This window comes from Motacilla alba, chromosome 1, assembly GCF_015832195.1.
Source record: "Motacilla alba alba isolate MOTALB_02 chromosome 1, Motacilla_alba_V1.0_pri, whole genome shotgun sequence".
Classification (NCBI taxonomy): domain Eukaryota; kingdom Metazoa; phylum Chordata; class Aves; order Passeriformes; family Motacillidae; genus Motacilla; species Motacilla alba.
Genome location: NC_052016.1, coordinates 9,410,060 through 9,426,762, shown reverse-complemented (window position 1 = coordinate 9,426,762; position 16,703 = coordinate 9,410,060). Strand labels below are relative to the sequence as shown.

The following is a 16,703-nucleotide window of genomic DNA, read 5'->3' as shown; positions in this document are numbered from 1 at the left end:
CCTTCTCCCAAACAGAAAACTACTCCTCCCTCCTTCCCTTAGTGGCTTTATGCTTTTCACAACCTCAAGATAGTCCCTGAGTTGATTCATTAGGAAGATGATGATTTATCCACTGTTGATGTCAGTGCTGAAACTCAGCAGCTCCCAACACTGAGGAATTCAGCAAGCTGTTTGGAAGTATTCCCGTTCGAAAATCACGCGTTTAAACATGAAAACAATGAGAGCCTACACAAGTCACAGCTCATTCTTCTCCCAGTCAAGTAGGATTTTCCTGGCTGCTCTATACACACCAATTAATAAACATGAAGAAACGCCAGAGGAAAAATATTCACTGTATCCACTTCATACATTTTTAATCACCCTGAAATCAATTCAACACCCTGAACACGGTTTAGAATTCCTGTTTTACAGACCCGGTAAGCGATGGATCGCCTAATTAAATCCAGGAATGGCATTTCCCAATCAATGGAAGGGGCTGACGTGCGTGCACAGCTTAGAGCAGGAGAAGTAAGGAGAGAGCACCTCAACCCTGCCATTTGCCCCATGTTCCTCAGTGCTCCCCGTGAAAATGCTGAGGAATGCCAAAAAGAAAGAGAAAAAATGTAAAGTTCATCCCCTTTCACAGAGTAATTGTGAAAGAACTTGGTTTGTGTGGCCAAAGAGATGATCTGTCATCAAAGGCCTGGCATTTCCAGAGAACAATACAGCCAGATTATAATTGTAAGTTAATAAGGAAGGCTGAAATCACACCTAGAATTATCTTTGTCCCACAGAGAGTATGCAAAGGAGGATTAAAAGCCGACAGCAGAAATCCTATCGGAACATCCTTCCATCTTCCACAACATCGAAGGCCACTGACTTTCAACATCACAATAAATTGAAGGAACAGTCAGGAGTAAATGAGGTCACTCCTCACATGTGCAGTTGTGTCTGAGGTTCAACAATGAACACAAATGACAGGGATTAGGACAGGAACACACGTGAGAATCCTTCACCTCCTGTCCTGCCAACAAAACCAATGGCCAGAGGGCACAGATTCCCTCTGCTCATCATTATGTCCAAACAAATGTTGTGGTTTCACCTTGGGGAAGAAAAAATGACAAAACTTGGGAATTTTCAACTTGGGAGTGCTGCAAACAGCCCAGCTCAGGGATGTGTCTTGCTTTTCAGGAGCATGAAGGGATCCTATGCAGGGAAAGCCCCTCTGCTCTGCAGCCAGGCTGGTAGAGCTGGGGGTGCTCACCTGGAGAGGAGAAGGCTCCTGGGAGAGCTCAGAGTCCTTCCAGGGCCTAAAGGGGCTCCAGGAGAGCTGGAGAGGGACTGGGGACAAGGCATGGAGGGACAGGACAAGGGGGAATGGCTTCCCAGAGGGCAGGGATGTATGGGATATTGGGAAGGAATTGGTCCCTGGCACAGGGTGCCCAGAGCAGCTGTGGCTGCCCCTGGATCCCTGAAGTGTTCAAGGCCAGGCTGGACATTGGGGCTTGGAGCAGCCTGGGACAGTGGGAGGTGTCCTGGCCCAAGGCTGGGGATTGGAATGAGATGCTCTTCCAGGTCCCTTCCAGAAAGCATCCCAGGATTCTGTGAGCATCCCTCCCGCAGCAGGACCTGAGAAACGGCGTGCTCTGGAGCGATGTGACACAAACCCCCTGGAGATTCCCCAACCGGCTCTGCATCCTTGGGCTCTTGGATTTTATTACCATTTATTATTTAGGAATAACTGCACCGAACACAGAGTCAGCCTGGCAGAGGTTCATGAATCACAGCATCTTATCAGCATATTAATCAGCTCCTGGTAGGGAGAGGGGAAACGGTGTGAGCTATCACAAACACTTTATAGTTTCACGCTTGAAGTCAAACAAGCTCCAGGAGAGACTGATTCTTCATCCCTGATTCCACACCAATGGGCTAATCTATTTACTGCAGCACTGGTGCCTTCCTGCAGTGGGTGCAAGGAAATGGAAGGGTAATGTGCCAAAGGAAAACCAGGTGCTTCGGCAGCCCCCGTTTGGGGCAGGTAAAGTGAATTCTACCAAGAACAAAAAGGCAAATTGGAGGCCTTAAATAAATTAGCCCCAATTAAAACAACAGCTTACATGAAGATCCAACTTAATTACAGTCTGGTTTAATTAAATAGTAAACAAGGCTGAAACACTGCTGCTGATGTTCCAAAACCCGTGGAATTAGCGGAGTGGAAGCCGTCAGCAGCCGGGCACGAGGAGCCAGGACTTGGAGCACAAAGCTGGCACTGGGCAGATGTAGCTCTGTCTGCAACCAGAATATTCTCCCTGTGCCACCTTGCCTCAGCTCCACAGCTGCTCATCCAGCAGCAGGAAACACTGCCAGCAGAAGTTACTCTCCTCCTCTTTCAGCTCCCAACAAAAAACAGGAAAGGAGGGTGCAATTCAACAGATCTGGGAGCTCTAAGGACCCCAAAAATGAGACACAGGAGAAGCCACAAGTGCTTAATAAATCCCTTAGTTCAAACACAGGGATTGTTTTCATAAAGATTTCTCCTATGAGTTGAACAATTCTGATTTTATCTCCCCAAATAACTGTATTTTAAAACTTCCTTTTTTAAAGGTAATTATTTCCCATAAAAATCCAGCCAATCCAGACCACACTTGAAAAATTATTTAGGAAATAACTGCCCTTCACACTTCCATTAAGGAAGATCAAAATGGAAAAATCAAGAATCTGAATAAACGGATGCTTCATCAAGTACTTGAGTATGTGCCAAGGATTTCCCATTCTCCCTAATTCAAGGATTTCCTATTTTTCCTAACAACCAATCTGGCAGAAAAAAATGGATTATTTATCTTGCAATGGACCTCTCTCCCTGCTCTGCCAGAAAAAAACACGGAAGTCAGAATGAGAAGAAAATCATAAAAACTCAGATTAAAACTCATATAAATAAATACAATAAACAAAATATTAAGTAGTATAAGGCATTCACATTTAGCACAAAACAACCCCACAAAAGCACAGAATTCAGCCTGCCAGTATCCTGATTACTATCCCTGCTTTCTTCCTGCCTCAATCCCACCTGAGTTTTATTCCATAGCTCTTTTCATAGCTGCTAAGACCACCCCCAGGAGCTGCCTGTCTTTTCTCTACAAAGGATAAAATTTAAATTTTCTCCTCCTCATTCGCTATAGAACTTTGAGTCTTTCATTACATATTCAAACAAATTCAGATTTAAAAGGGTTTGTAATACTATTTGCTCAAAAAAAAAAAAAGCTCTTCTGTTAATGCTTTTTGACTTCTATTTTGGGACTCCACTGTAAGAGTTCAGCCCACTAACTCCTTGCCTTCCACCTGGGCAATGGAACAATCCAGCAGGAATATTCCTACTGTGCTGTCCTACATTTGTTTCTTTGTTTTACCATTGACATAACCAAGGACCTTGTTTTCATTTTCCCAGTCTGATCTGCCTCCAACTTTTTCCTCCAAGATTATCGTTCACATCCACCACTGATTTCAGTGCATGTACCACACATTCTGGAAGTCAAATGCCTGAAGGATTGCTTGGGATGAAACCATGGGGGGCCACATCCTCCTGATCCCTGCATGGATCAAAGCTGGAACAAGGTGGCCAAGTCAAATTTTACAGAGTTAAGGGCACAGTAGGAACTTCACAGTGATCAACCAGCAGGCTACTTTAGAAGACAACATCCCATTAATGTTGGCACTTGACTAATTCCAAATGGAGTCCTGCAGAATTCATGTGTTCAAGTCCAGGCTGGACGGGAGCAACCTGGTCCTATGGAAGGTGGAATCAGATGAGCTTTAAGGTCCCTTCCCACCTAAACCATTCTGGAATTTCATGAATCCCTTCATCTAAAGCAGAATTCTCCCTCTAAAATTCTTCTATAAAAGTCAAGGTACAAATTCTGACCAATGTGTGCCTCAATATTTAATTTAAATTATCTTATCAAGTGCCAGAAAGCAGCTGCTAAGACACCCAGGATTGTATGAAAGCAGATACAGAAATGTACATTGAATGGATATTAAGGTGGAGCTTTAAGCACATGCCAAAAAAAAAAAAAAAAAAAAAGGAAAATCAAAGTGGGAGAGAAGTAGCCTCTTGTGCTGGAAAGCCACAAAATTCCTGTTATTTCCAGAGCAGGAAAATAACTGTGCACTTATGAGCTCGTTCTATCACCCGAGCGCTGCTGGAGTCCACAGTCCTCTCACAATAGGGAGATTTTTGAAGTGACTTTTTCACAGAGATTTTTTTTTTTTCTCAAGCTTCTCATGCTTTGACTGTGAGACCAAAGTTCCCCCAAGCTACAGTATCTCCAACAAAGCAGCTGCATAAATTGGAATAGGAAAAAGAAAGGATGAATAAAAATGGGGCAAAACGCCTTTGAGGAACTCTCTGCTCTGCAGAGTCTCAGAGAGGGCTCCTCTGATCCACCAGCTGGAAGGGCTGCCAAACTCAACCAGAATATTCCACACACAAAGCAGCTAAGTGTATTTGATGTTCATTCCCATCTGCTGGTGACCACTCTCCTCCACAAAAGCACATTCCCAAATAATTCCACACATGAGGTGAAAGTCAATGCTAATAGAAAGCAGGAAGCCCTAACACAACATGACACCCAAGAGCTGATTACATTCCCCAAAAAGGTATAAAAAGGAATTCTCCAGGGCTGATTTTGTAAGGGGGTTACAAGATCAAAGCAAGTCAAGGTGAACATAATCCACGGGGAAAACCAGATACACCTGAACTGGGATTTTCTTTTTCCAAAGCACCGTTTCTCTCCCAAATGAATTCTTTCCATATCAGTACACTTTAGTTCCCCACGAGTTACATAATTATGGTAAACATCTTTATCAAGTATTAAGGCTGACATTTTTAGACAACTCAGGTCTAAAGAAGGTTTCAAGCAGACAACAGACATGCTCTTCCACATAAGATTAACTCAACCAAAGCACAACTTGAAATATATTTTAAAAAAAAATCAGTCAATACTGTAGCTTAAGTCACCACCTATCACAATACCTGGATGTTCTCCAAACAAGGGCTCTTGGCTGTGGGATCCTCATTTCCACAGCTGGATTATTCCAGCACGTGCACCCCAGTGGTTCAGGGGAGCCCTCCTGCTGGACTGTCCCAGCACCTGCTTGCATGTTTGTTAATCTCAAGAAAAAAAAGCCCTTTGGATCCTTTTCCTTAGGATTGCCAGGGCATCCTCTTTGCATGAATTCAGCCCTAACTCTTCCCACCACCCTCGCTGCACTGGCTTTGCTGAAGGGCTTTTCCTGCGAGTCACGTTCCCATCCGGCTCCCTGATGGGAGATCTTTCTCTCTCATTAAGGGATCAGCCACCAGCACACACAGACATCCAGGAAAAGCCACAACCCCTGTCCTACCTGTATAGGCCATGTTCTTCGGGTTTCCGTAGGGAGCCCCAGGTTGGACGGGGCTGTAAACAGGATTCATGGTGGAAGACCGGGAACTCTGAGGACAAAAGAAAAGCAGAGTTGAGACGGTTGCCTTCAGTTGGCTCCCGAGTCGCTGTCTGTGTGCAGAGCCCTGATAGCATCACCCTGTTAGAATTCCAGACACAGACAGCTCTGAAGGAAGGGATTTACAAGCAGACGTTACAACCAGATAGCATATTTAATAATTCAAGTTTTGGATCTCTCCCTTAATTCCCACAACTTCTCCAGCGCTGCATATTCTGCCTACAAATGCACCCGGAGCAGATTCATCCTCCACATCCCTAAGCTCAGGACTCATGACCCCACTTCCAGCTTGAGATGAACAAAGAGGAGGAGCCACAAAGCCAGGCAAGGAATTGTCCCCCCTTGAAGAGCGAGCAGTTCTTGGGTGATAAAACCAACTGTGCTGAAGACCTGACCTTTCTGTGAGCAGCAGATGAAAGACCATTCACCGCCGGCAAGATGGAGAAAGGCGAGCTTTGGTGAGCTTTCAGCGTGAGCTGACTGTGAAAACCTGGAGGCCAAGGCTTGGCTCCTGTGTAGGGCTGGGCAGGGCCACCCCCTGGTCCCACCCGTGTCCCACAGGGAGGCTCTGTCGCGGAGCTTAGGTGAGTGAGCGAGGGGATTTCGACAGCCCTCGCGCTCCCCTCTCCGATAAAAAATACCAAGCTGGGTCAGCTTCTTGTGGGTCCTATCAAGAGGAAAGCAAGTAACTTGGGAATTTGTGTCTTTTAACTGTCAGTTCAGCAACTGGCTCAGTTAATTATCTTAATGAAGCACATTCTCAGTTCTGATTAATGGGAAAATCAGTCATTAAGCTTTATTAGGCGACGCATTTGTCTCTACAGCTATCTAGTGGTAATTTCACACCAGAACCAAACCCATCTTGCTTCAAAATCTGGGGGTTTTGTTAAAATGTGTTATTTTACAGTTCATAAATAACGCCATCCTCTACAAACAAGTCCCTCATGATGGGGGACACAATTTGTTACATCATTAACTCCTTTCACTTTACCTCGGGAGAGTAAACAAGTCAAACGTTACATGTTAGCACCGATTGACTTGACAACAATTAGTGCTTAATTAATTAGCTGTCCCTCCACCCCCAAGTTAGCACTGAAGAAGCCATTCTCAAAGGAAAGGAAATCAGGGTTATAAACAAGTGAGAAGAGACAGGGAGACTCAGAATTCCATCAATGGCTTCACTAACCCACAGCATTAAAAGCTTTAAGAAGATCTTTTAATAAAATCAGAGTAAAATCAGGCTGCCCAGAGAAGCTGTGGCTGCTCCATCTCTGAAACTGCCCAAAGCCAGGTTGGATGGGGCTTGGAGCATCTGATCTAGTGGAAGCTGTCCCTGCCCATGGGACTAGATGAGCTTTAAGGTCCCTTCCAACCCAAATCATTCTGTGATTTTATGAAATAAAATTTAGGAGGGTAACTCTCCACCTTTCCATTGTTCCTCCCCAAATACCACCCAGTGACAGCTGGACCTGCTCCCAGGCAGGGCTGGAATCACGGCTGCTTTTCTAAAGTGCCTTTTCAATGCCAGCGGCATTTCATTTATACTCTTGTGTGTGTGAAGAGTATAAAAAAAATCATAATTCAGGGAAGAAATGACAGAGTATATGTGCCTTGCATTAGGTGTTGTACCAAATGGTAAAAGCAAAACACTCTTATTGAGAAGGATGAAAGAAAATGCTTTTTATCCCAGATAAAAAGGTTGTAATCGTGGTGGGGGCCTGAGAGCTTGTGAGGAAGAGGTTTGTGCTTCCTCCCTGCTTGGTATGCAGGGTGGGATTTCCAGACAGCAGGAAAGAGCTCCTGCAAACGGCATTTAGGAGGGATGATTTTCTCTCCCATTCTGCAAGACAATGCCATCCAAAAATACATTTGAAATTCATTGCAGGCACCATGTTGTGGCATTGAAACAGCTACACTGAAATGGGAATAAAACAGGATTAGCAAAATTAAACCTTCTGCACCGCCAGAACCTGCAGAGTTCACTTGTGGCCATGAATGCCCAACAAAAAAGACTACTAAAAATTAATTATAAACAGACAAACACCAGTGCTGCTCTATTGCAGGAGCTTCCAGTGCTTCCTAATCCCTGAGACAGCCACGCTCAGTTGCTCCGAGAGACTACAGCAAGGAGTAACTCCAGCAGGAATGCCATGGGAATAAGCTGCTAGCAAACAGTCCTGGGATACTTTGTGGCTGTAACCTGGTTACCTTTTCATCTATTTTATCCTTCCTATGAAAGTGCAGGACAGGCTCCCATCACACCAGGGAACTGCTCCACGTGAAGGGCAAACAGAGGGACGGCGGGAATGGGCCACTGTGGCCTGGGCAGAGCTGGGGAATGGCTGGACTCCATGAACTTGGAGGGCTTTTCCAGCCTTGGAGGGCTTTCCCAGCCTTGAAGGACTTTCCCAGCCTTGTAGGGTTTCTCCAGCCTTGGAGGGCTTTCCCAACCTTGGAGGGCTTTTCCAGCCTTGGAGGGCTTTCCCAACCTTGGAGGGCTTTCCCAGCCTTGGAGGACTTTCCCAGCCTTGGAGGGTTTCTCCAGCCTCAGAGGGCTTTCCCAACCTTGAAGGGCTTTTTCAGCCTCAGAGGGCTTTCCCAACCCTGGAGGGCTTTTCCAGCCTTGGGGGGCTTTCCCAGCCTTAATGACTCTGTGATTCTATGTGTCCCCCACTCCTGGGAATCAGGAATCACCACATCTCCAAACTCCTACAGACACAGGACACCAGGAACATCTCATCCCACTGTTTCCCCCCATCAGTGGTTTACTTGGTGCCTTTGTGCTCAGACCCCCCCATCTCCACAGGGGGGTTTGCAACCCCCATCACTGTGGTTGGAAAAGATCTCCAAGATTATCGAGTCCAACCTCTGGCCCAATAAAAAGCTATAAGAATCAAGCAGGCATGGAAAATCCAGGAAGTTAACAAAGTTATTCTCATTATCTTTTCAGAACAAAGGAATAAAATCTTTACAGAGAAATAAATATATTTTGCAGGGTTTTTAAAACAGTGACATGGACAGGTGAGTCTTTCAGGATCTCCAAAAATTAAATAGCAGCTCTGAATTGAAAAGCAAAGAGTGAACAATAGGAAAGGGAGCTGTCCTGAACAACAGACATTTTTCCATTTTCTTTCAAGTAATTTCTTGTGTCAAGGTGATTTTTTTCCCTTTATACTCCCATTGCCTTGTTTTTTGTGTCACTGGGATGCAATGCCTTTTGAGAGCCCCATTCCTTATACTCTGGAGAGAGGGTACTATTTTCTCTATGTGCCAAAAGTAATTTATTTCACATCAGGTGGCACAGAACCAACATGAGAGAGTATGAACAAAGAAAAGAGATACTTTTCTTCCTTGACCTGCACATCACCTCTTTAAATGAATTTTATACAAATTGCATGCTAATAATATTCAGCCAAAGTCTCCTTGAACATGAAAAGGCCTCCTGACCTTACGCTCCATGCAAATTCTGCTAATTTTCTGACAATTTTTCCCTTAAATCTTTTGAAGTTTGACCCTCACTTGGGATCCACCAAACAATAATTAAATTACCTTCCAGTTCATCTGTCAAAGGTTAATTTAGGCAAGTTACAAGGGTATATCCCACCTTTCCCCAAGAAAAGTCTGGGACAGTGAGCACAAGCTCAGAGATTTGTTTCCAAAATGAGCAGCTTCTTCTTTAATTTATTCTTTTTTTTAGTGACACTTTTACTTAAGAGTTGATTGAACATCTCACATGTGAAACAAAATATTGCACCTGGTATAGAAATGTAACAGACCTTTTTATTTTATATATATATATAATATATTTAGATAGATAGATAGATAGATAGATAGATAGATAGATAGATAGATCTTAAAAGATCATCCAGCTCCAAACCCTGCTATGGGCAGGGACACCTCTCACTATCCCAGGTTGCCTTCTCCTCTCCAGGTGAATGCCCCCAGCTCCCAAAAATTTACAGTCCTATGGCATCTTCTGTCAGATCCACCTCCAAACCAGGACAGGAGCACTCAGACCTTCACTGAGGAGAAAAAACCCCAGCGAGCCACATTCTCATCACCTGCTGTTTCCTCTGAGATGAAGAACTAAATGATCAGACTTTTCCAATCAAGAAAAGCCTGACATCTCTGGCAGCAACAAGCCCTTTTGTCTTCATTGTATGAAAAATTAAATGGATAATTTATAAGCACAAAGCAGCTCTTGACTTTGGAATTTGCTGACCTTAGACTGCCCAAAAAATAAATGCTGAGGCAGGAAAAATCTCGACCTTTCGTTTGCTGAAGTTTACGATCTGCTTAAAAAGCCAGAGGATCAAAAAATGATAATTCAGTTATTAATTCAATTTAATACTACAGACTTCATATTGAAGTATTGTACAGGAAATCTCTGTCCTCCCTGAAAAGGACCAGGAAGATGGGATCACACTTGTTGCACAAGCGAACCTTAACGTGGGTGGCAAAATACCTGCACATTGTGTTTGCCTATTTGAATTAGGCAGAGCTTACACCAACACTCCTCTGAGCCTAAATAAATGAGAAATGATTGAATCATGCACTCATAGAGTGGTTTGGATTGGGAGGAACCTTAAAGCTCATCCAGTTCCAAGCCCCTGCCATGGGCAAGGGACACCTTCCACCAAGCCCCATTCAACCTGGCCTTGAACCAGCTCCCCCACAAGAAATTTCAGAATGAGAAAAACCAAAGATTCTGGCACAGCTGGGGTTATATTAACTTGTTTCCAGAGAAGAAAATGTCTTAATGCAGATGAATTCTGTGCTGCAAACTCCCAGCCTTTTATCTGCAAGTCTGATGGGTTTCACCAGCAGGTAACCAATAAATACATGTATTTTTTAAAAGATCTAACATATCTGCCCCAGTGAGTCCCAAACCATTCTCAGCAGTTCTCAAACAACTTCCTTGATATATTCCTATTAATTTCTCTAACTTGAGGCCTTGCTGACTTTCCCTTTGGAGATGAACCCTGCTGTACTCTTGTACTCGGTGCTCTCCGACTGAGCCACGGCCTCCTCCAGCTGATTATCTCCATTCTTTTGTCTTCCCTATCCTACTTCATTATGTTCTGCTGAAAAGGAACACGCAGCTTGAAGACACTTCTCTCTGCTCCTTCCTTTCCACAAGCACTGCCTTGGGAGATTTGGGTTGGCCACCAGGAAAAGCCTGGATTATAAACATCCATCCCACAACATCACCCAGGCACTGCAAAAACCAAAACAAAATATTCTTATTTATCTTTCTTATCTGACCCTTCTCGAACTGCTTCAGACCTTTCTCCCAGCCAACTTCTTCTCCTAAGAGGAGCTTCTTCTCCTTCTCCTAAGAGGAGCTGCACTCCAGGAGTCAGACAGAACAACCAGACACGAGAGTAAAATCCATGAAAAGACAATTTCTGACGCTAATAAATAGAACTTTCTCCCCTTCCAAGCTCTTTAAAAATATGAAATAATTGATCGCCTCTTTGGCTTTGTTTTACAGATGCAGAGAAGATGCAGGAGAGCAATGGGTTCAAGGGTGGGCTCACGGGGAGCATTGGAATAGGTGGAATAACCATCCCTGGAAGTGTTCATGGAACATGGGGCAGTGGTGGCCTTGGCCTGGGTTCACTGGTCTCAGAGGACTTTTCCAACCTAAACTATTCCATGATTCTAGGGTAAACCAGACCATACTGGCAGGACCAAGATTCTGGTGCAATACCCTCTTTCCATTACATTATCCTCAAAGACAAACTTTCATTTATGTTTTGCTCCAAAATTTCCAACCACTACCGCTAATTACCCTCCCTCCATTTTTACAATTACTCCCCCCAAGATGGGAGAATCCCTTTGAAGCCATATCCCAAATACTGAAAACATGACTCTTTCCCATGGATCACAACAGGATAAACATCTAAATTTGTCTGGGAGTCAATCACACTGTACAAAGTTGGCACATCAGCAATGCAATATTCCTGGAATTAAAATCAGATGAGGGCAGAGATATCCTTTTAATAACAGATGGGTCAGGCTCCCCTGGGCTTTATTTAGTCAAATCCACTGTGCTGCAGGTTTTGGCTGTAATTTGTCACTTCCAGCCACGGTTGTTCCTCATTGCTCTCTAACAATCTTCACCCAGGTCCTGTTTTCTGGTTGCTTCTGGGATTTCTTCTCTGGTCAAGACTGGAAACCCAAGGCAGGGTGGAGGAGCAGCACCAGCCCCACTTTCCCATCAGGCAGCACAGCAAATCTCTCCCTGTCCTCTTCTCTTCCTTTGCTCATGTTGATGGATGGACCCAGCTGGGTTTAGAGACTGGGAAACAAGAAGATGAACAGTGCAAACAGAGGGGATCAATCCTCCCTAATAGTCCCTTCTTCCTTAAATATTTTGGAATCTTCGTTCTGAAACAAAGCAGTACCAGGGAAGACGAAGGAGGGCCCAGGCTAAATCTGTCAGCAGGAAGGGAGCTTTGGCAAGAAGTTTGTTTATCATCGTCTTTTTGTAATTTCGTGTTGGCAAGAGGCTCTGTGTTAACAAGCCCAGGAGCCTGAAAGTCTTTCCCATCCATAGGACAGGCAGACAGTGGCATTCCCTCACTCCATTTGGAAACCAAGCTACATGGAAGGAGAAAAACAGACTCCAGATTTATGCTGGGCTTGATGTGCCCCACCAAAACCCAGAAAATATACAGGGCAACTTGATACCACTTGAAAAATAAGCAAAAGAAGTTGGTGACGTTTTGGGGGAAAGCTGCCAAGTGATGAACAAACAGAACTCAAATTAAGAAATTAAGAAAATCGTAACAATCATAGGCAGAGCGCAGTAGAACAACCAGCACAACAGAAAGCAAGCTTACACAGATGACCCCAATAGAAATCTTTAAATGAAGGCTCCAGATGTCTGTAAAGCTGTCCCAGGCCTCAAACACAAGTCAAACATTCCATACAGGAATTACCAGAGGTTAGTGGCAGACACTGTATAAGGGACAGCAGCCAATAATCAGTGCATGTATGGAATGATCCCTAACACATGCAATATGCACTCAATTAGCATATTCATGTTTCACAACCACTGGAAAAGCCAAGAATTTTCCAGCCTGCCATTACAGAAGATTTTGAAGTGCTTTTATTCACCTAAACACTCGTTCAGGTTTCCAGTGAATACACCCGGCCCAGGAGGCCAAAACCAGGAATGCTTTTGCAGCAACACAAAGGAAAGGGCTGAAAGGCCACAGCAAGTCAACAATTAACACTTTTCACAGATTTCCGGACATACCTTCCCAAACTAAAGAGTGGAAAGAGAAGTTTGAAGGAGCTTACAGCTTGCAGTTCATATCAGGAAAAAAAGAACTACTTAATCTCCAGCCTATGATGGCTGGAAAACCCAGCTTTGCTTCCTCGTTTCCCATCAGGGGGATAAAACTGGTTTGAGGAATGAATGGCATGGCAGAAATTGCAGATCAGCCATTCCCTTCTTCCTTAAAACAACAGTGAAAGCTGACAGCCAAAAAAACAGTTTAAAAAGTCCTGGAAGTGTCTTGGAAATGTTTAAAAGGAAAAGATTAGTCTGAAGTAGCCAAGCAAATATCGGCCTTCCCACATGAGCAGCTGTACTCATCTCAGACCGATCCCTCCTGGCTGCAAGGTCAAGGAGCTGAGGAGCCACTTGAAAAGCCAGGGCTTCAGCATCTGTGCAGGTTAAACAATCACAAAATCACAGAATGGTTTGGGTTGGGAGCTGCCTTGAAAATCCTCCAGTGCACCAGACACCTCCCACTGTCCCAGGTTGCTCCAAGCCCCATCCAGCCTGGCCTTGGGCACTGCCAGAGATCCAGGGACAGCCACAGCTGCTCTGGGCACCCTGTACCAGGGCCTCAGCACCCTCCCAGGGAATTCCTTCCCACTATCCCATCCATCCCTGCCCTCTGGCAGTGAGAGCCATTCCCTGTGTCCTGTCCGTCCATCCCTTGTCCCAGGTCCCTCTCCAGCTCTCTTGGTGCAGTGCCAGAGGAACATTTAGACTCAATGTCCTCGGAGGCTGTTTCCAAGTTTAACAATTCCATGTGTGTACCTATGATTGATAATTTAATTATTCTTAGAATTCAGTGTTGATTTTACAACATACTCAGGTGTAGCCGGAATAAACCCTCCTGGTTTAAGCACACAGAGCTGTCTGTAGCCTCACACCTTCATATTACAAACTCTACAGAGAAAAAGCCTTTTTATATTGCACAAAAGATCCCAGCACACATTACACAGCAATTCCATGATTTACAGTGCACACCCTTATTTGTGCCTTTTTGAAAAAGAAGGAAAAAAATCAGGCCTTTGATTTGCAACCAATTTGTGACACATTTCTTTTCATGCTGATAAGCCTCATCTCTGCACATAATAAGGCTTTTTTCTGCCATCATTTCTCCCTAACAATTCAATTTTCGTCTTAAATGAACTCTATCAATCATACAACAGGTGCACATCACCTACTCAAGAGACAGATTTCCTTTCTCCAGATTTCTCTGTCCTCTGACAATGCCCAAATTGATAATAACTGTGATAAAACCCCCAGTCTGGTAAGAGACTAATTTTGGTAAGATTCCCTCTATTTTTTAATGAATTCAGAAGTTTTTTTTTCCATGCCTGGAATATAAACTCAGTATTCCCGAAAGATGTTTTGTGAAATACTGGTGGCATGTTTTTCATTTCCTCAATAAACAACAGCAACTGAGTTCCTGGTTTCTGTTCAATGATTAATTCAGCTTTAAGAGATGATTCCAACAGCAAGGAAGAACTAACAGGGGATCTAGAAGGCATTAAATATATAATAAGCAGCCCAGTAGGCAGCACACATTGTGGGTAGGAGAGAAACCAGACTGGATGTGCATCCTCTGGAAATGTCCTAAGATGCTGGACAATGTGACCAGCACAGGGAACGCAGGGAAAGCACAGGGCAGAGCCTGGGCAATCTTCACAGGAATTGCCAGGCAACAGGAGTGAAAAAAATGTCCTTGAGGGAAAGAAAAGGAGGGCAAATTATGAGAGTAGCCACGACCTCTACGATCTGGAGAGCCTGGGAATACACATTTCAGAAAGAACAAATGTTACACAGCAAGACACTTCCCCAAGGTCCCCCCTTTCTCTATATGCTTTTCCCAAATGGACTTCTTTCAATAACTATAGAATGATCCGGTTATTCCTTTTCAATTAATAATATGCCTTTAATCACATTTGTAATATATATTTTATATTTTCCTTTCTTTACCTACATGAATTTAAACACAATGGTGCCTGCATTTAGAATCAGAGCACAGTGAACGACACTCCACAAAGTATTTCCACATAAATTTCCCAGGGCACAGGTGTCCCTCACTGGCATTACTGGGGCTGTGCCATCCCACCAGCATCCCTCAACGTGCAGAACACCCCTAGTGCAATGCCAAAGGAAGATGGAAGATACACAAATCAAGGAGAGGAAGATGCACTCCACACCCCTCTGTTTTCTCTGGAAATTAAAACCCAGCTGTGCCCAGATTTCGGTATCAGCACAACAGTGTCAGATTTGTCCTCCCCGTGTGGCTGAGGGCTATGGAAATGTAATTACAAAGGCTTTTAGGGTGGCACTTTTCATTTCCCCCTCAGGCAGCCTGTTTGCCACAGGCAGCAGCTCATCTGTGTGTTCTGTGGGTGTTTGAGCCCTTGGCAGAGGAAGCCAAGCCTTCCCCTGCTCCCACGTTTAGTTTTTAAATGAACACGAGCACACAGGTATTTCCAACACAGTGTGGATGAGCTGAGGTGAAGCTGCCATTGATGTTCTCACATCCCTCCTTTGTTCAGCTCAGCCAACACTAAAAGCAGCTCTAAAAACATTAAATGTGTGCCTGCTCCTCTCCTGGTCTTTTATCTGATGTAAAATACCTGTCCACTGGCTGGAAAGAGAAAGGGAGGTCTGATACTGAAGGACAGGAACACCATTTTGGAAGGATTTTATTCTGCATTTTCACAGGAGAACACAACATGTTGGCAGAAGTTAAATATTATTATTATTATTATTATTATTATTATTATTATTATTATTATTATTATTATTATTATTATCAATATTATCAAAAGGTTCTTCCCCCAGATGGAGCACTGGGATGGGCAAGGCCCTGAGGCTGGCCAGAGCTCCCGGAGTGTTTGAGCACTGCTCTCATGCACAGGGTGGGATTGTTGGGGTGTCTGTGCAGGGCCAGCAGTTGGATTTTGATGCTCGTGGGTTCTTTCCAGCTCAGGATATTCCATGATTCTATGATCTGTCAAGGCAGCCTTGTGGAAGGAACAGAGCAGAATTCCCATCCCCACCACAGCAGCAGCTCCATAGCTACACTCCTGAGCTCTTGCTGACCCAGGACTTGTAATCTCCTTCTGCTGGAGCATATTTGATACAAATGCTAATCCTCCTGATTTGCAATTCACTGCTGCCATCTGATCCTGCAAATCTTCTGCAGACATCAGAGCAGGCAAACAGAGAACTGAACATGAGACAGAACTGCTCAGGCTGTGCTGCCAATTACCAGCAATTAAAAGGGCACTCAAAAAAATCCTCATCAGCCCTTGAACCACCTCGGAACTCGGAGCTGGCATCACTGCCAAGCTTCCTGTGCCTCTCCAGCCTTCTGCACCCTGCTGTGTGCAGCCTGGGCTCCTGGACAGTGTGTGCCACGGGTTTCTGATTCCAGCCAGGCCACAGCCCCACCACGGCTCCAGCAGAGGACAGCCCATGCTGGGGAGGAAGCTTCCAAGGAACTTTGCTCCACAAGTGGAGGAACGGGATCTCCCCAGAGCTGCAGAAGAACACTGCAGCTCCAGATCTATCATTTGTACATTAAAATGCCCCATCCAGCCTGGCCTGGGACACTTCCAGGGATCCAGGGACAGCCACAGCTTCTCTGGAAAATCTGTGCCAGGGCCTCCCCATCCTCACAGGGAGGAATTCCTTCCCAATATCTAATCTAAATTCATCCTCCTTCAGTTTAAAAGCATTCCACCCTTGTCCTATCCCCTGTGCTGAATTCTTCTGCTGCTGCCCATTTATAAAATATTGTGACAATCTTGAAAATCCTGAGATCAATAGGAAAGCCATGTAAACTGAAGGAAGCTCCTGGAGGAATGCAGGGGGACCAGATTAGAAACTTAGAGGAGGAAATTACAGAAGCAGAGGGAATGCAAAAGCAGCAAGTGCATCTCTGAGTCCAAAACCA

General features: G+C 44.5%; 1 protein-coding gene across 2 annotated transcripts in view; it reads right to left on the bottom strand.

Annotated features, from left to right (window-relative positions):
* The window catches only part of FAM168A (family with sequence similarity 168 member A), a 129,594-nt gene that overhangs the window by 58,495 nt on the left and 54,396 nt on the right, over positions 1-16,703 (bottom strand). For both annotated transcript variants that reach the window (XM_038158935.1, XM_038158850.1), the window contains one exon: positions 5,380-5,467. In XM_038158935.1, coding sequence (XP_038014863.1) covers positions 5,380-5,449 — 70 coding nt within the window. In that variant the 5' untranslated portion in view covers positions 5,450-5,467. The remainder of the gene's footprint in view (positions 1-5,379; positions 5,468-16,703) is intronic.